Source organism: Panulirus ornatus, chromosome 20 (genome assembly GCF_036320965.1).
Source record: "Panulirus ornatus isolate Po-2019 chromosome 20, ASM3632096v1, whole genome shotgun sequence".
Taxonomy (NCBI): domain Eukaryota; kingdom Metazoa; phylum Arthropoda; class Malacostraca; order Decapoda; family Palinuridae; genus Panulirus; species Panulirus ornatus.
The window spans coordinates 48016478-48036954 of NC_092243.1; the positions used below are offsets into that span (position 1 = coordinate 48016478).

The following is a 20477-nucleotide window of genomic DNA, read 5'->3' on the forward strand; positions in this document are numbered from 1 at the left end:
CACGACCACACATATATTAATCATAATCACGACCACACATATATTAATCATAATCACGACCACACATATATTAATCATAATCACGACCACACATATATTAATCATAATCACGACCACATATATCATATAATACAGACTGCACTTCCTGAGCCTAGCCCTTCACGTACACTGAAACATAACAAACGTGTTGGCGTGATGTTAACCTTACCTACAATATGATGATGATGATAATGTAACGTACAAGGACGTCCAGTTCATCCATCACACGCTGCCACAACCTTGTGCCACTTCATGTGTCTGTTGATCATCATGTCTTATTTTGCCGACCAACTCCAACTGTCTCACTTGTGTTGCCAACCTTACCTTAGCTACTTTACCTTGTACCACACACACACACACACACACACACACACACACACACACACACACACTCCCTCCCACGTACCACACTGACCCACAGCCAGCCACCCTCGCCATTATGATCACGTGATCATAATGTTATGGGGGAACCAGGAAAACCCACTGCACTACGTGTCATGATTGGTTTCCACCAGTCACCGAGCAAGTAAGAAAGCAAGCAAGCAAGTAAGTAAGCAAGTAAGCAAGCAAGCAAGTAAGTAAGCAAGTAAGCAAGCAAGCAAGTAAGTAAGCAAGTAAGCAAGCGAGCAAGTAAGGAAGCAAGTAAGCAAGCAAGCAAGTAAGCAAGCTAGTAAGCAACTAGGCAGGCAAGTAAGCAAGCAATGGACATTAAGACGGCAGCGCTAGTGTTGCCAGACAGGCAACACCCCCCTGCCCCTGGTGTTGCCTGTGGGTGAGGGGAGTGACCTCAGCAGCGTGACCCACACGAACGTGACCTTTCCATAACATGAGTTAGTAGTCTCCAGTTAACCTTTGATGATGATGTCTCTTGTTAACTCACGTGACCACTGTACACTAAGCTGTAACGTTATGACGTAGCCACTGTACATGTGTTCCCCAGAACCTGGGTCATCCTGATACTGTGACCTCCTGAGAGAGAGGTTAGGTCGTCCAGGGTGACCTGTGCCCTAAATCGCTTGGTTTGAGTGCCTACCCCGCCCAGTGGTGCCTGGTATATGATATGATCGTTCTCGCCACCTGGACTCATTCTTACCATAGAACTACACGAAAGCGTTTGACACTTCCTCTTCTGTGTAACTACACGAAAGCGTTTGACACTTCCTCTTCTCCGTAACTACACGAAAGCGTTTGACACTTCCTCTTCTCCATAACTACACGAAAGCGTTTGACACTTCCTCTTCTCCGTAACTACACGAAAGCGTTTGACACTTCCTCTTCTCCGTTTTCCTTGCAGTTTCTACCTGCATCTTATCGACCCACGCATCTCGTGTACCTTTGCTGGCACCCAATGAGTAATGACAAACACCACGCCCTAGGCTGGGTGATGAGTGTCAGGAAGCCCTAGGCTGGGTGATGAGTGTCAGGAAGCCCTAGGCTGGGTGATGAGTGTCAGGAAGCCCTAGGCTGGGTGATGAGTGTCAGGAAGCCCTAGGCTGGGTGATGAGTGTCAGGAAGCCCTAGGCTGAGTGATGAGTGTCAGGAAGCCCTAGGCTGGGTGATGAGTGTCAGGAAGCCCTAGGCTGGGTGATGAGTGTCAGGAAGCCCTAGGCTGAGTGATGAGTGTCAGGAAGCCCTAGGCTGGGTGATGAGTGTCAGGAAGCCCTAGGCTGGGTGATGAGTGTCAGGAAGCCCTAGGCTGGGTGATGAGTGCCAGGAAGCCCTAGGCTGGGTGATGAGTGTCAGGAAGCCCTAGGCTGGGTGATGAGTGTCAGGAAGCCCTAGGCTGGGTGATGAGTGTCAGGAAGCCCTAGGCTGGGTGATGAGTGTCAGGAAGCCCTAGGCTGGGTGATGAGTGTCAGGAAGCCCTAGGCTGAGTGATGAGTGTCAGGAAGCCCTAGGCTGGGTGATGAGTGTCAGGAAGCCCTAGGCTGGGTGATGAGTGTCAGGAAGCCCTAGGCTGAGTGATGAGTGTCAGGAAGCCCTAGGCTGGGTGATGAGTGTCAGGAAGCCCTAGGCTGGGTGATGAGTGTCAGGAAGCCCTAGGCTGGGTGATGAGTGTCAGGAAGCCCTAGGCTGGTGATGAGTGTCAGGAAGCCCTAGGCTGGGTGATGAGTGTCAGGAAGCCCTAGGCTGGGTGATGAGTGTCAGGAAGCCCTAGGCTGGGTGATGAGTGTCAGGAAGCCCTAGGCTGGGTGATGAGTGTCAGGAAGCCCTAGGCTGGGTGATGAGTGTCAGGAAGCCCTAGGCTGGGTGATGAGTGTCAGGAAGCCCTAGGCTGGGTGATGAGTGTCAGGAAGCCCTAGGCTGGGTGATGAGTGTCAGGAAGCCCTAGGCTGGGTGATGAGTGTCAGGAAGCCCTAGGCTGGGTGATGAGTGTCAGGAAACCCTAGGCTGGGTGATGAGTGTCAGGAAGCCCTAGGCTGGGTGATGAGTGTCAGGAAGCCCTAGGCTGGGTGATGAGTGTCAGGAAACCCTAGGCTGGGTGATGAGTGTCAGGAAGCCCTAGGCTGGGTGATGAGTGTCAGGAAGCCCTAGGCTGGGTGATGAGTGTCAGGAAACCCTAGGCTGGGTGATGAGTGTCAGGAAGCCCTAGGCTGGGTGATGAGTGTCAGGAAGCCCTAGGCTGGGTGATGAGTGTCAGGAAGCCCTAGGCTGGGTGATGAGTGTCAGGAAGCCCTAGGCTGGGTGATGAGTGTCAGGAAGCCCTAGGCTGGGTGATGAGTGTCAGGAAGCCCTAGGCTGGGTGATGAGTGTCAGGAAGCCCTAGGCTGGGTGATGAGTGTCAGGAAGCACAATGGGTGAAGCGTTGATCTCTCAGGTAAGGCAGAGATGGACATTCCATCCATAGTATAGACAAGACTGAAGGAAGTATAGAGAAGGCAGGTCACCATAGTATAGACAAGACTGAAGGAAGTATAGTATAGACAAGACTGAAGGAAGTATAGAGAAGGCAGGTCACCATAGTATAGAGAAGGCAGGTCACAATAGTACAGACAAGACTGAAGGAAGTATAGAGAAGGCAGGTCACCATAGTATAGACAAGACTGAAGGAAGTATAGTATAGACAAGACTGAAGGAAGTATAGAGAAGGCAGGTCACCATAGTATAGAGAAGGCAGGTCACAATAGTACAGACAAGACTGAAGGAAGTATAGAGAAGGCAGGTCACCATAGTATAGACAAGACTGAAGGAAGTATAGTATAGACAAGACTGAAGGAAGTATAGAGAAGGCAGGTCACCATAGTATAGAGAAGGCAGGTCACAATAGTACAGACAAGACTGAAGGAAGTATAGAGAAGGCAGGTCACCATAGTATAGACAAGACTGAAGGAAGTATAGTATAGACAAGACTGAAGGAAGTATAGAGAAGGCAGGTCACCATAGTATAGAGAAGGCAGGTCACAATAGTACAGACAAGACTGAAGGAAGTATAGAGAAGGCAGGTCACCATAGTATAGACAAGACTGAAGTAAGTATAGAGAAGGCAGGTCACCATAGTATAGAGAAGGCAGGTCACAATAGTACAGACAAGACTGAAGGAAGTATAGAGAAGGCAGGTCACCATAGTATAGACAAGACTGAAGGAAGTATAGAGAAGGCAGGTCACCATAGTATAGAGAAGGCAGGTCACAATAGTACAGACAAGACTGAAGGAAGTATAGAGAAGGCAGGTCACCATAGTATAGACAAGACTGAAGGAAGTATAGTATAGACAAGACTGAAGGAAGTATAGAGAAGGCAGGTCACCATAGTATAGAGAAGGCAGGTCACAATAGTACAGACAAGACTGAAGGAAGTATAGAGAAGGCAGGTCACCATAGTATAGACAAGACTGAAGTAAGTATAGAGAAGGCAGGTCACCATAGTATAGAGAAGGCAGGTCACAATAGTACAGACAAGACTGAAGGAAGTATAGAGAAGGCAGGTCACCATAGTATAGACAAGACTGAAGGAAGTATAGAGAAGGCAGGTCACCATAGTATAGAGAAGGCAGGTCACAATAGTACAGACAAGACTGAAGGAAGTATAGAGAAGGCAGGTCACCATAGTATAGACAAGACTGAAGGAAGTATAGTATAGACAAGACTGAAGGAAGTATAGAGAAGGCAGGTCACCATAGTATAGAGAAGGCAGGTCACAATAGTACAGACAAGACTGAAGGAAGTATAGAGAAGGCAGGTCACCATAGTATAGACAAGACTGAAGTAAGTATAGAGAAGGCAGGTCACCATAGTATAGAGAAGGCAGGTCACAATAGTACAGACAAGACTGAAGGAAGTATAGTATAGACAAGACTGAAGGAAGTATAGAGAAGGCAGGTCACGCGGGGATGATGAGATTCGTCCTAGATTCAGAGGTTGGGATTGTGACCTGTGGGGTGTCTGACCTGTCCACCCCTCCCCCCCTCCCTTGACCTGTCACTTGCGCTGATGTCCGACCTGTCCACCCTCCCCCCCCCCTCCCCAACCTCCCTTGACCTATCAGGTGGTGGGGTGTGCTGGTGTCTGACTTGCCTCAAAGACTTAATCATGTCAGACGACTCAGATCATGTCAAGCACGTCAGTGCTCAGATCATGTCAAGCATGTCATCCCTCAGGTCATGTCAAGCATGTCATCCCTCAGATCATGTCAAGCACGTCATCCCTCAGATCATGTCAAGCATGTCATCCCTCAGATCATGTCAAGCACGTCATCCCTCAGATCATGTCAAGCATGTCATCCCTCAGATCATGTCAAGCATGTCATCCCTCAGATCATGTCAAGCATGTCATCCATCAGATCATGTCAAGCATGTCATCCCTCAGATCATGTCAAGCATGTCATCCATCAGATCATGTCAAGCATGTCATCCATCAGATCATGTCAAGCATGTCATCCATCAGGTCATGTCAGCCGTGCTGTCCACACTCGACCCCGCAGCTACAAGTAACGCTCATGTTGTCCTCAAGAACCTGGAGTTTCCTTTATTGACTCAGGCTGCTGTGGGGAGACTGACTCAGGCTGCTGTGGGCAGACTGACTCAGGCTGCTGTGGGCAGACTGACTCAGGCTGCTGTGGGGAGACTGACTCAGGCTGCTGTGGGGAGACTGACTCAGGCTGCTGTGGGCAGACTGACTCAGGCTGCTGTGGGGAGACTGACTCAGGCTGCTGTGGGGAGACTGACTCAGGCTGCTGTGGGCAGACTGACTCAGGCTGCTGTGGGGAGACTGACTCAGGCTGCTGTGGGGAGACTGACTCAGGCTGCTGTGGGGAGACTGACTCAGGCTGCTGTGGGCAGACTGACTCAGGCTGCTGTGGGCAGACTGACTCAGGCTGCTGTGGGGAGACTGACTCAGGCTGCTGTGGGCAGACTGACTCAGGCTGCTGTGGGCAGACTGACTCAGGCTGCTGTGGGGAGACTGACTCAGGCTGCTGTGGGGAGACTGACTCAGGCTGCTGTGGGGAGACTGACTCAGGCTGCTGTGGGCAGACTGACTCAGGCTGCTGTGGGGAGACTGACTCAGGCTGCTGTGGGCAGACTGACTCAGGCTGCTGTGGGCAGACTGACTCAGGCTGCTGTGGGGAGACTGACTCAGGCTGCTGTGGGGAGACTGACTCAGGCTGCTGTGGGCAGACTGACTCAGGCTGCTGTGGGGAGACTGACTCAGGCTGCTGTGGGGAGACTGACTCAGGCTGCTGTGGGCAGACTGACTCAGGCTGCTGTGGGCAGACTGACTCAGGCTGCTGTGGGCAGACTGACTCAGGCTGCTGTGGGGAGACTGACTCAGGCTGCTGTGGGGAGACTGACTCAGGCTGCTGTGGGCAGACTGACTCAGGCTGCTGTGGGCAGACTGACTCAGGCTGCTGTGGGCAGACTGACTCAGGCTGCTGTGGGCAGACTGACTCAGGCTGCTGTGGGCAGACTGACTCAGGCTGCTGTGGGCAGACTGACTCAGGCTGCTGTGGGCAGACTGACTCAGGCTGCTGTGGGCAGACTGACTCAGGCTGCTGTGGGGAGACTGACTCAGGCTGCTGTGGGCAGACTGACTCAGGCTGCTGTGGGCAGACTGACTCAGGCTGCTGTGGGGAGACTGACTCAGGCTGCTGTGGGCAGACTGACTCAGGCTGCTGTGGGCAGACTGACTCAGGCTGCTGTGGGGAGACTGACTCAGGCTGCTGTGGGCAGACTGACTCAGGCTGCTGTGGGGAGACTGACTCAGGCTGCTGTGGGCAGACTGACTCAGGCTGCTGTGGGCAGACTGACTCAGGCTGCTGTGGGGAGACTGACTCAGGCTGCTGTGGGCAGACTGACTCAGGCTGCTGTGGGCAGACTGACTCAGGCTGCTGTGGGGAGACTGACTCAGGCTGCTGTGGGCAGACTGACTCAGGCTGCTGTGGGCAGACTGACTCAGGTTGCTGTGGGCAGACTGACTCAGGTTGCTGTGGGCAGACTGACTCAGGCTGCTGTGGGCAGACTGACTCAGGCTGCTGTGGGCAGACTGACTCAGGCTGCTGTGGGCAGACTGACTCAGGCTGCTGTGGGGAGACTGACTCAGGCTGCTGTGGGCAGACTGACTCAGGCTGCTGTGGGCAGACTGACTCAGGCTGCTGTGGGGAGACTGACTCAGGCTGCTGTGGGGAGACTGACTCAGGCTGCTGTGGGGAGACTGACTCAGGCTGCTGTGGGGAGACTGACTCAGGCTGCTGTGGGCAGACTGACTCAGGTTGCTGTGGGGAGACTGACTCAGGCTGCTGTGGGGAGACTGACTCAGGCTGCTGTGGGGAGACTGACTCAGGCTGCTGTGGGGAGACTGACTCAGGCTGCTGTGGGGAGACTGACTCAGGCTGCTGTGGGGAGACTGACTCAGGCTGCTGTGGGCAGACTGACTCAGGCTGCTGTGGGCAGACTGACTCAGGCTGCTGTGGGCAGACTGACTCAGGCTGCTGTGGGCAGACTGACTCAGGCTGCTGTGGGCAGACTGACTCAGGCTGCTGTGGGCAGACTGACTCAGGCTGCTGTGGGGAGACTGACGCAGGCTGCTGTGGGCAGACTGACTCAGGCTGCTGTGGGCAGACTGACTCAGGCTGCTGTGGGGAGACTGACTCAGGCTGCTGTGGGGAGACTGACTCAGGCTGCTGTGGGCAGACTGACTCAGGCTGCTGTGGGGAGACTGACTCAGGCTGCTGTGGGGAGACTGACTCAGGCTGCTGTGGGGAGACTGACTCAGGCTGCTGTGGGGAGACTGACTCAGGCTGCTGTGGGGAGACTGACTCAGGCTGCTGTGGGGAGACTGACTCAGGCTGCTGTGGGGAGACTGACTCATGCTGCTGTGGGCAGACTGACTCAGGCTGCTGTGGGCAGACTGACTCAGGCTGCTGTGGGCAGACTGACTCAGGCTGCTGTGGGCAGACTGACTCAGGCTGCTGTGGGCAGACTGACTCAGGCTGCTGTGGGGAGACTGACTCAGGCTGCTGTGGGGAGACTGACTAAGGCTGCTGTGGGCAGACTGACTCAGGCTGCTGTGGGCAGACTGACTCAGGCTGCTGTGGGCAGACTGACTCAGGCTGCTGTGGGGAGACTGACTCAGGCTGCTGTGGGCAGACTGACTCAGGCTGCTGTGGGCAGACTGACTCAGGCTGCTGTGGGCAGACTGACTCAGGCTGCTGTGGGCAGACTGACTCAGGCTGCTGTGGGGAGACTGACTCAGGCTGCTGTGGGCAGACTGACTCAGGCTGCTGTGGGCAGACTGACTCAGGCTGCTGTGGGGAGACTGACTCAGGCTGCTGTGGGTAGACTGACTCAGGCTGCTGTGGGGAGACTGACTCAGGCTGCCGTGGGGAGACTGACTCAGGCTGCTGTGGGAAGACGCAGGGTAGTGTGGGAAGACCCAGAGTGCTGTGGGAGTGTTATGCATTGTGGAACAATCCCGGGTGGCCGGCGTCCGCCCAAATTATTGAGATGTTTGGGATCCACCTGAAGGTTTCCACGTCCAATATGCTCATGTTTTTGACCTGAAACGGTTCAGCCAGCTGGATGCACTGATGAAAGTCACCTCTCTCTCTCTCTCTCTCTCTCTCTCTCTCTCTCTCTCTATATATATATATATATATATATATATATATATATATATATATATATATATATATGAATTTTTTCATACTTAATCGCTGTTTCCCGCGTCAGCGAGGTAGCGCCAGTAAACAGACAGAGAATGGCCCATCCACTTACATACACATATATATATACATAAACGCCCACATACGCACATATACATATCAACCTATAAATACACATTCTCAGACACTACATACATACACATCTACATATTCACACTTGCTTGCTTTCATCCATTCCTGGCTCTACCCCGCCACACGAAAACAGCGTCGCTATCCCCTGCTTCAGCGCCTGGAAAACAGACAAAAAGGCCACATTCGTTCGCAATTAGTCTCTAGCTGTCATGTGTAATGCACCGAAATCACAGCTCCATATCGACATCCAGGCCCCACAGACCTTTCCATGGTTTACCCCACACGCTTCACATGCCCTGGTTCAATCCACTGACAGCATGACAGCCCCGTTATACCACATCGTTCCAATTCACTTTATTCCTTGCACGCCTCTCACCCTCCTGTATGTTCAGGCCCCCGATCGCTCAAAATCTATTTCACTCCATCCTTCCACCTCTAATTTAGTCTCCCACTTCTCCTCGTTTCCTCCACCTCTGACACATATATCCTTTTTGTCAGTCTCTCCTCACCCATTCTCTCCATATGTCCAAACCATTTCAATACACCCTCTTCTGCTCTCTCAACCATACTTTTTATTTCCACAGATCTCTCTTATCCTTTCATTACTTACTCGATCAAACCACCTCACACCACATATCGTCCTCAAACATCTCATTTCCAACACATCCACCCTCCTCCGTACAACCCAATCTATCGCCTATGCCTCGCAACCATATAACATTGTTGGAACCACTATTCCTTCAAACATACCCATTTTTGCTCACCGAGATAATGTTCTCGCCTTCCACACATTCTTCAACGCTCCCAGAACCTTCGCCCCTTCCCCACCATGTGACTCACTTCCGCTTCCATGGTTCCATCCGCTGCGAAGTCCACTCCCAGATATCTAAAACACTTCACTTCCTCCAATTTTTCTCCTTCCAAACTTACCTACCAGTTGACTTGTCCCTCAACCCTACTGAACTAATAACCTTGTTCTTGTTTACAATTACTCTTAACTTTCTCCTTTCACACACGTTTTCAACTTCTGCAGTTTCTCACACGAAACAGCAACTAGAGCTGTATCATTGGGGAACAACAACTGACTCGCTTCATAAGCCCTCTCATCCACAACAGACTGCATACTCGCCCATCTCCCCAAACTCTTGCATTTACCTCCCTAACCAACCCATCCATAAACAAATTAAACAGCCATGGGGACATCACGCACCCCTGCCGCAAACCGACATTCACTGAGAACCAATCACTTTCCTCTCTTCCTACTCGTAAACATGCCTTACATCATTGATAAAAACTTTTCACTGCTTCTAGCAACTCACCTCCCACAATATATATTCATATCAACTATCAACTTCTCCAGATCCATAATTGCTGCATACAAATCCATTTGCTTTTCTAAGTATTTCTCACTTACGTTCATCAAAACAAACACCTGATCCACACATTTTCTACCACTTCTGAAACCACACTGCTCTTCCCCAATCTGATGCTCTGTACATGCCTTCACCCTCTCAATCAATACCCTCCTATATGATTTCCTAGGAATACTCAACAAACCAAACTTATGCCTCTTTAGTATGAACAGTCACCTTTATCCCCTTTGACTTCGTACGATGGCATTATGCATTGATTCCACCAATCCTCAGGCACCTCACCATGAGTCATACACACAATGAATATCCTTACCAACCACTCAACAACACAGTAACAGCCTTTTTTAATGAATTCCTCTGCAATACCATCCCAACCCGCCACCTTGCCGGCTTTCATCTTCCGCAAAGCTTTCACTACCTCTTCTCTGTTTACCAAACCATTCTCCCTGACCGTCTCACTTCGCACACCACCCCGACCAAAACACCCTATATCTGCCTCTCTTATCACCAAACGCATTCAACAAACTTCAAAATACTCACTCCATGCCCCTCTCACTATATCACTACCTGTTATCACTTCCCCACTTGCCCACTTCACTGATGTTCCCATTTGTTCCATTGTCTTACGCACTTTATTTACCTCCCTCCAAAACATCTTTTTATTCTCCTTAAAATTTAATACTCTTTCACCCCAACTCTCATTTGCCCTCTTTTTCACCTCTTGCACCTTTCTCTCGACTTCTTGCCGCTTTCTTGTATACATCTCCCGGTCATTTGCCCTACTTCCCTGCAAGTATCGTCCAAATCCCTTTGTTTTCTCTTTCACTATCAACCTTACTTCGTCATCCCACCACTCACTACCCTTTCTAATCTGCCCACCTCACACCTTTCTCATGACGCAAGCATCTTTGCGCAAGCCATCACTGCTTCCCTCAATATGTATATATATATATATATATATATATATATATATATATATATATATATATATATATATATATATATATATACAATCCTTGGGGATAGGGGAGGAAGAATATTTCCCACATATTTCCTGCGTGTCGTAGGTGACTAAAAGGGAAGGGAGCGGCGGGCCGGAAATCCTCCCCTCCAGTTTTTACTTTTCCAGAGAGAGGAACAGAGAAGAGGACCAAGTGAGGATTGTCCCTGTTAGGTTCAGTCCTGTTTTTAACGCTACCTCGCTAATGCGGGAAATGGTGAATATGTATGAAAAAGATTATATGGGGGGAGGGTTGCTATTTCATGCGTGACGGGGTGGCAACAGGAATGGATGAAGGCAGCAAGAATAAATATGTATATGTGTATATATGTATGTCTGTGTGTGTATACGTTGAAATGTGTAGGTATGTATATGTGTGTGTGTATGTGGGTGTGTTGGGCCATTCTTTCGTTTGTTTCCTTGCGCTACCTCACTGATGTTATTCCATGTGTTACAGGGTGGCGACAGGAATGGAAGAAGGCAGCAAGTATGAATATGTACAAATGTATATAGGTCTATGTATATGTTGAAATTTATAGTTATGTATATGTGCTTGTGTGGGCGTTCATGTATATTCATGTGTATGTGGGAGGGTTGGGCCATTCTTTCAGTTGTTTCCTTGCACTATCCTGGTGACACGGGAGATGGCGACTAAGTATAGTAAATGAATAAATATATGATTACTAATTAAGGACTAAAAAAGATGTAAGAGACAAAATAAAATAATAGGAAGTAATTGTATTTAAGAACAGAAAAAGTGTTGAGAATGTTTACAAGCTGTAGACCTCTCCCTATAAAATGGCCTCTTAGATAAGACGTGATAAAACGTTGTTGGGTAAATGTATAATGTTAATCTGTACACATCTCAGTTGTTTCAAATACTTGTTATAATATTGAGGCCAGTATATTTGCCTAAGATTTGTCAAGTAAAGTAGAGGGAGATCAATGTATGAGTAAATTGTATTTTTATGCTCAAGAGAGCACATGTATATTTTTGCTTTATTAAGTATGTTATATAACTTTTTACCACTGTGTTTGGTATTTGACCAAATCTATAAGAAAAGAATTTTCATGCATATAATTATGGCCCTCAGCTCTCGGATGTTAGCCAGATGGTAAACTTAAGGGGGATATATGTATCAAGAGTAAATTGCATTTTTATGTTCAGGAGAGCAAGTGTTTATTTTTGCTATTGTAATTATATTTTCTATAACTTTGTACTTTTATAACTTTTTTACTTTTATAACTTTTATCCCTGGGGATAGGGGAGAAAGAATACTTCCCACGTATTCCCTGCATGTCGTAGAAGGCGACTAAAAGGGGAGGGAGCGTGGGGCTGGAAATCCTCCCCTCTTTTTTTTCTTTTTTTTGATTTTCCAAAAGAAGGAACAGAGAAGGGGGCCAGGTGAGGATATTCCCTCTAAGGCCCAGTCCTCTGTTCTTAATGCTACCTCGCTAACGCGGGAAATGGCAAATAGTTTGAAAGAAAAGAAAAAAAAAAAAAAAAAAATATATATATATATATATATATATATATATATATATATATATATATATATATATATATATATATATATATATATAAGACAAGTACCCATCGTATCGACCAACCCGAGGGGAAGGATGAAGAGCTGGGTTGACTGTGGACTGAGTGTCGCGACTCGGCTTGGAACGTTGTGTGCGTGAGTACGTTACGTTGTAGCGTAGTGTCTCCAGCCGCCACTGGTCAGGACCCCTGCGCGTGCGTGCCTCGCGAGTGTCTGTTGGGCAAGTCTCACACCCCGTATGTACAAACTTCATGTGGTCGTCTGCAGAAGAGATACAGCAAGTATCTGAACCTAACAGATACTGCAAGTATCTGAACCTAACAGATACTGCAAGTATCTGAACCTAACAGATACTGCAAGTATCTGAACCTAATAGATACTGCAAGTATCTAAACCTAACAGATACTGCAAGTATCTGAACCTAACAGATACTGCAAGTATCTCAACCTAACAGATACTGCAAGTATCTGAACCTAACAGATACTGCAAGTATCTGAACCTAACAGATACTGCAAGTATCTGAACCTACCAGATACTGCAAGTATCTGAACCTAATAGATACTGCAAGTATCTGAACCTAATAGATACTGCAAGTATCTGAACCTAACAGATACTGCAAGTATCTGAACCTAACAGATACTGCAAGTATCTGAACCTAATAGATACTGCAAGTATCTGAACCTAATAGATACTGCAAGTATCTGAACCTAACAGATACTGCAATATCTGAACCTAACAGATACTGCAAGTATCTGAACCTAACAGATACTGCAAGTATCTGAACCTAACAGATACTGCAATATCTGAACCTAACAGATACTGCAAGTATCTCAACCTAACAGATACTGCAAGTATCTCAACCTAACAGATACTGCAATATCTGAACCTAACAGATACTGCAAGTATCTGAACCTAATAGATACTGCAAGTATCTGAACCTAATAGATACTGCAAGTATCTGAACCTAACAGATACTGCAATATCTGAACCTAACAGATACTGCAAGTATCTGAACCTAACAGGTACTGCAAGTATCTGAACCTAACAGATACTGCAAGTATCTGAACCTTGATCCAGAAGTTAACTTCGTCATGCCAGTAGCGCTCCCACGTCCTTCCTTCAGGTTGGGATACGGATAAAACAAGAGCTGGGATCTTGGGACCAAAGGAAACCCGGCTTGGCAAATATTAATTAAAGTGGTGAGGGAGAATTGTGTCATATCAAAAAGGAATGGATTCTTATAACGCATCGGACGACGATGAATATTATCGTTTGACGCGAGTGTTACAACCCTGATGGTTCATCATCAGGAAAACATCAGTGATAATGATACTGAGTTGGAGGGTCGGTGGTCAGTGATGACACATCATGTGTTGAGGAGTCTGCACGACTGGCCTGGGTGAGGAGTGTTGCTGTGGAGGAAGATTGACTCCTCACACATGGGCAGTCTTGCAAGTATTGATCCCAATATTGTGATAATCTTCATCTGTCTCATCTCTCACGTGCCATACCCGCCTTCTGTTTTCTTTACCCTCACAAAATAATAATTTATGTTTATGTATATATATATATATATATATATATATATATATATATATATATATATATATATATATATATATATATATATATATCTGTCTGTTTCACCTGTCATGTACGATTACTTTGGAATAATAATTCAGTAGTCATTAAAGATGTTACTTGTAAGGTTAATATTCATAATAACTTGTTTGTTCTAACTATAACGTATCTTGCCAAGTTGTAATGCTGTATTGTAAATATATAGCAATAAAATACATTATAGATACTCGATCATGATGTATTTGCAGATATTCTTAAATGTATTCTCCGAGCAACATATGCAGCATTCAATTACATTCATTTTCAGATATATGTTATAATCACTTGCAGCCTTCGCAAGTATTTAGTATTTAAGTATCTACAACCATCGTACTGAAGTTGTAGTCACTGTGCTGATGGAGTCATCATGCTGACGTAGCTGTAGTCATCGTACTAATGTAGTTGTTATCATCATAGTGATTTCGCTGTAGTCATCATGCTGACACATCTATAGTCATCATGCTGGCGTAGCTGTAGTCTTCTTACTGATGACTACAGCTACTAATGTAGCTGTAGTCATCGTATTGATGTAGTTGTTGTCATCATACTGATGTACCTGTAGTCATTATGCTGATGTACCTGTAGTCATCGTACTGATATAACTGTAGTCGTCATGCTGATGTAACTGTAGTCATCGTACTGATGTAGCTTTAGTCATCGTGCTGACGTAGCTGTAGTCATCGTGCTGACGTAGCGGTAGTCATCATCCTGACGTAGCCATAATCATGCTGACGTAGCCGTAGTCATCATGCTGACGTAGCCGTAGTCATCATGCTGACGTAGCTGTAGTCATCATGCTGACATACCGGTAGTCATCATGCTGACGTAGCCGTAGTCATCATGCTGACGTAGCTGTAGTCATCATGCTGACGTAGCTGTAGTCATCATGCTGACGCAGCCGTAATCATCATGCTGACGTAGCTGTAGTCATCATGCTGACGTAGCTGTAGTCATCATGCTGACGTAGCCGTAGTCATCATGCTGACGTAGCTGTCATCATGCTGACGTAGCTGTAGTCATCATGCTGACGTAGCTGTAGTCATCATGCTGACGTAGCCGTAGTCATGCTGACGTAGCCGTAGTCATCATGCTGACGTAGCTGTAATCATCATGCTGACGTAGCTGTAGTCATCATGCTGACGTAGCCGTAGTCATCATGCTGACGTAGCTGTAGTCATCATGCTGATGTAGCCGTAGTCATCATGCTGACGTAGCCGGTCATCATGCTGACGTAGCTGTAGTCATCATGCTGATGTAGCGGTAGTCATCATGCTGACGTAGCCGGTCATTATGCTGACGTAGCGGTAGTCATCATTGACGTAGCTGTAGTCATCATGCTGATGTAGCCGTAGTCATCGTGCTGATGTAGCCGTAGTCATCATGCTGATGTAGCCGTAGTCATCATGTAGCCGTAGTCATCGTGCTGATGTCGTCAGGTAATGATTCCCTTTTGTGTTCCACAGTGTCGGTGGTGGAGGCGGTGCGCAGGGTGAAGCCCCTCATGACGGCAGCAGCGGGAGCGGGCGCGTCTCGGTTCGACCATCTGGACGACAACGGTCCATCCCTGCAGCCCGCCCACGACGACCACAGAGGCACGATCTTCGGCTCCAGCAGACACTGGCTGGCCGCCGCTGCCCTACCTCTCAGGACGGCTAGAGAAGCTGGCGGTGTAAGTCACGGCAAAGACAAGGAGAATGGGAGCAAAGGTGAGGGTAGAGAGGCAGAGGACGAGGTCTGTAAGGCGTCAGGCTGCCACAGAGAGAGTGAGGTGAGGAGGGCTGCTGGACGTGTCGTGGGTGATGCCCCGTGGCTGGTGGCCGGCAGGGCTGGCCAGCATAACTTGCAGCACGACCCTACCATCACCCACCGCCCACAACACGTGCCGTCTGGTGGGAACATCTCGTGCCCTGAGATACGAGGCGGCTGCCGGGAGACATGGCCGCGCTGGCTCGGCCCGTCCAGCATCGACTGTAGCAGCATCGCGGGTCAGGTTCAGGCTGGAGCGGCGGCGAGTGTCACCCTCTGTTGCTTACACCAGCCCGTTCCTGAGGCGCGGCCCGGCCACCAAGATTACAATAACAATTTACAAAAATCAAAACTGCGTCACTGGGAAGAGTGTGTGCCAGGAGTTGTAGTGCTCCCACACAATGCTCACGGGTCCCAGGCACCTGCCAGGGGACGACACAAGTCATGCCGGCGACGTCGGACCTTTATGACGATCATAGGCAAGACCTTCACGAAGATCAGATCTCTATACAAGAACTACAGACATCCAGGACGTAGAGCTCGGGCCAAGTGGAGCGGGTCCCACATACCCGTGTGCGACACTGGCCAGGTGGGAGGCAGCCACACAATGCTCTGCGACAATGAACAGACGACATCGGAGAGACGAGTCAGGAACGGAGACGTGCCTGGAGGACACCAGAGAGGAGACCAGAGCCCCTCTGGCCGCGGACGCCGTTGGAGGCAGTCCAACGGCAATAACAGTGACAGTGGCCGCGATGACGGAGGGAGCAGATCAAAGCATGGTGACGCACTCCGCAGATCCGACACGCGCGCCTCCACCGTCAACACTGCCACCTCCGCCTTTCAGAGGAGCATCGAAGTGGACAACGTAAGGAGGAGGAACAAGACCAAGGACGTGCACAGTGTGCGACGAAGTATCAGCAGCGAGCACGACAGGAGCGACGAACTGTACCTCAAAACGTTCAAATATCGAGACAAATCATTGAATCGCAGAGCCAAAACAGACAATATCTCTAGCAGCAGTGAGGACCCGGCCGGGGGTGTGCAGGCCGTGCTAAGGGCCAGACCCCTCAGGAAAAGGTCCAGCCCCACCAACCGGACAGAATCAGCTTCCAGACGACCAGGAAGCGACCATGGCAGATCCAGGCGACGTCAAGCCAGGAAAACGGAGCAGTCATCCAGTAGTCGGTCGTCCAGCTCTTCTCGTTCAGGCTCCGTCGCCAGGACAGCAGCCGGCTGCAGCCTCAGGCCCGCCCCCACCTCCAGACTTAAAAAGAAAACTAGAGTGACAAAGGACGTGTCCCAGACGGAGGCCTTGGTGCCCCCAGAGGGTAACTCCAAAGATAATACCAAAGTGTTTCTTGAGAGGCTAGACAGCGTCCTCTCAGATCTGGTCGAAAGTGAGAAAAAGAAAATCAGTAAATATGGCCAAACAAGCATCACAGACTCTAGACCAGAGGGTGAATCGGGGAATTTACAGGCAAGAAAAAAATACCACAAGAAGAGGGAAGGAAGCAGAGAAAAAGCCAAGAGCCGAGGCGAAGGTGACCAGGTCAGCCCAGCCCTGCAGCAGTTGCGGACGACACTGAAAACTGTCAAGGTTAGGAAGCGACCTTCTCCTCCAGGTGACGTGCTCGAGAAACACTCGGAGTGGTTCACTGATCGCCAAGCGCACAACCCACGTATCCTCAGATCCCAGCGCACGTCCCAGCTTCTGACGCAGCGCTGCTACCAGCCCCCCAAGCGCAGGCCACCACGCCCACGCCCACGCACCCACGCCGATGACAACCCCTCCGATTTCTGTTCCTCGGAGGAAGAACAGGCTGACGCGGCGCAGGTGTATCAGGTGGCGGGGGAGTCAGAGACACAAGAGACGGAGGCCGAGGCTCGGGAAGGCCAGTCCAAGGCTGGCGACGGAGAAGACGAGGACACCTGCTATGGCAGCGACTACCAGGGTTCCCAGGCACCACACCCGCCTGACGCAGCACACGACCTTACCCACGTCTCACATCGGCCGCCGGAGGCAGCCGACTCTGGAGACTTCAGCGTGGACAGCGCCTACACCGGAAGTCGCGGCGCCACTCCTGAGAACGTCCTTAATCCTGGGGTGAAGCCACGCCGCCAGAGCGGAGGCCTCATCACGCCCATCATGGCATCCAGGGTTCGCCAGGCAAGGCCGGCTCGCAACTTGTCGCAGAGTGAGCGGCTGCAGCAAGTTAAGAGGACCATCCTGAGTGAGATCCGCGATTCCCAGTTATACAGCGACGAGAGCATCAACTGCCTCGTGGAGCAGTACCGCCACAAGTGTTGCCACCTGAGCACCACTGAGCTGGACATGATCATCAAGAGCGTTCAGGAAGACCTGGGGGTCAAGCCTCGTCCTGCCCAGTACCTCTACAAGATCCTGGTGGCCACAGAAGACGACCACACGCAGCCAGAGGTCGTCCCGAAGTGTGAGGGTGAGGCCGAGGATGCCTCGCTCTTGACCCTGCAGTCGACGGGCAAGTCGTATTTGTACGAACGGCGGAGGGAGCTGGGCTGCCTCGGCCGGCCACACAGTTCCACCTCCCGCTACGCCCGCAGCACACAGCACGCCCGCAACAAGACACTGAGGCAGCCTCGTCCTCGCAGGAGTCAGGACGAGACCGAGGACGAGGCGTGGGCCAGGGCAGCGGTGGGTGGGGTGGCCCCTGGTTTGGTCACCCAGGCCAGGGAGGAGGCTGAGCGCAGGAGGGAGGGCATCCCCGAGCCGGACTGGTCACACTACGTGGCCCAACTCTGCCAACAGTTCGAGATCAAAATGTGAATCCAGACTGTAGCCATATGTAGCACGTCGTCCACACCGGACAGTTGTTGAACAACCTCGTTAAGGTCTGGTGGTAACTCCCAACCACCAGCCAACCCCTCCCCTCCCCCCCCCACACCTGCCCACGCCCCCATGCCTGGCTCCTCCCCATCATCCACTCCCTCACCTCACCCCCAGTTGACTTGTTGGGTTCTGGCCAAGTTCTGCAGAGTTATTGCTGTCTTTGTTGACTGTAGAATATGACCAGGTTGTTAACGCTTGGCCAGGCGGGCAAGATGATGCCAGACCCACACATCTTCAGTGACGAGCTGCCCCAGGACCACCCCATCCAACCTCCCTCCCTCCCTCCCTCCCTCATATTATGATATTAATCCTTATTATTAGACTTATCTCCTTTGTTCCAGAGTCGTGTCTTCCTCCATTACCGCTCGCTGCCCCCCTCCCCGGCATCTGGCCCACCACACCCTAATATCCCTCGCTCCTGCTCGACCCCACCCTGCCACTTGCTGGACCCCACCCTGGCCCCACACCCCCAACTGTCCCCCACCCCTGCTGGCAGCAGGCCCACACCCCTACTGGCCCCAACCCCTGCTAGATCCCCCCCCCCTCTCCACAACCCCAACTAGGTGTTTCCCATATTACCTCATGCACTGTCTTCCTCAAACCTTACATACCCAAATACCTCACTCCTCGTGTCAGCCTCCCTAGTAATCTCATACAAGCTCCCTTCCACCCTGTGTGTGACGTACTGGCTCAGCCTGGCCACTAGCACCACAAGCCAGTGTGCCACGACCATGCATACTACACCTGACTGTCTGAGCCAAGGATCAGGACACACCTCATCACGACTTCTTATCCAGACTAACTTGAGCAAGATATTATGTTAGCTGACACGGCATACACAGCTGAGCACCTAATCAAGGCCATTCCATTAACGCTATATATATATATATATATATATATATATATATATATATATATATATATATATATATATATATTAAAGGGACATGCATAAATATACATCAGTGAGTAGGGAACCTGGTCAGAGAGAAGTGTTGGACTCTGTACAAATTTATAGGTGTGCAAAAGATAGACTCCTAGATGTTAATGTGTTGGGAGGGGAAACTAATATGAATGAGAAGAGGGTGAGAAAGAAATGAGCTTGGAAAAAAGAGGTGTGTGTGTGTGTGAAATACTAGAAGAGATTGGGTATAGAATAGCTAAAGTTGTAAGCAAATGAAGCAAGGGGAATGGGAGATATTTAGTGAAGCAGTGATAGCATGTGCAAGAGATATGGGATATGGGCAGTTGAGAAATTGGTATTAATTGGCGGGGTGATTGTTCCCTCCACTTCTGATGCATATATCCTCTTTGTCCTCTATCCTAATGTTCTTAACACTACCTCACTAATATGGGAAATGACAAATATATATGAAATGAAATATATGTGGTTTGATTGACAAGTAATGAAAGGGTAAAAGATATGTGTGGTAATAAAAAGAGTGGTTGAGAGAGCAGAAGTGGCTTTGTTGAAATAATTTGGACTCGTGAGGATGAGTAAGGAGGATTAACAAAGAGGATGTACGTGTCAAAGATGGAGGGAACGAGGAGAAGTGGGAGACCAAATTGGAGGGGGAAAGATGGAGTGAAAAAGATTTTGAGTTATCGGGGCCTGAACATGCAGGAGGGTGAAAGGCGTGCAAGGAATAGAGTGAATTGGAACGATGTGGTATACTGGGGTCGACATGGTGTCAATGGATTGAACCAGGGCATGTGAAGCGTTTGGGGTAAACCATGGAAAGTTCTGTGGGGCCTGGATGTGGAAAGGGAGCTGTGGTTTCGGTGCATTATTACATGACAGCTAGAGACTGAGTGTGAACGAATAGGGCCTTTGTTGTCTTTTCCTAGCACTACCTCACACACATGAGGGGGAAGGATGTTGTTATTCCATGTGTGGCGGGGTGGCGATGGGAATGAATAAAGGCAGACAGTATGAATTATGTACATGGGTATATGTGTATATGTCTGTGTGTGTATACGTTGAGATGTATAGGTGTGTATATGTGGTGTGTATGGACGTGTATGTGTATGCATGTGTGTATGGGTGGGTTGGG

General features: G+C 49.5%; 1 protein-coding gene across 1 annotated transcript in view; it reads left to right on the forward strand.

The window, feature by feature from the left end:
• LOC139755987 (uncharacterized) overlaps positions 1–19999 on the forward strand; it is a 305075-nt gene extending 285076 nt beyond the window's left edge. Inside the window, exon 4 of the mRNA XM_071674888.1 lies at positions 15272–19999. Within this exon, the coding sequence (XP_071530989.1) occupies positions 15272–18360 (3089 nt within the window). The 3' untranslated portion in view covers positions 18361–19999. The remainder of the gene's footprint in view (positions 1–15271) is intronic.
• The last annotated feature ends 478 nt before the right edge of the window (positions 20000–20477 follow it).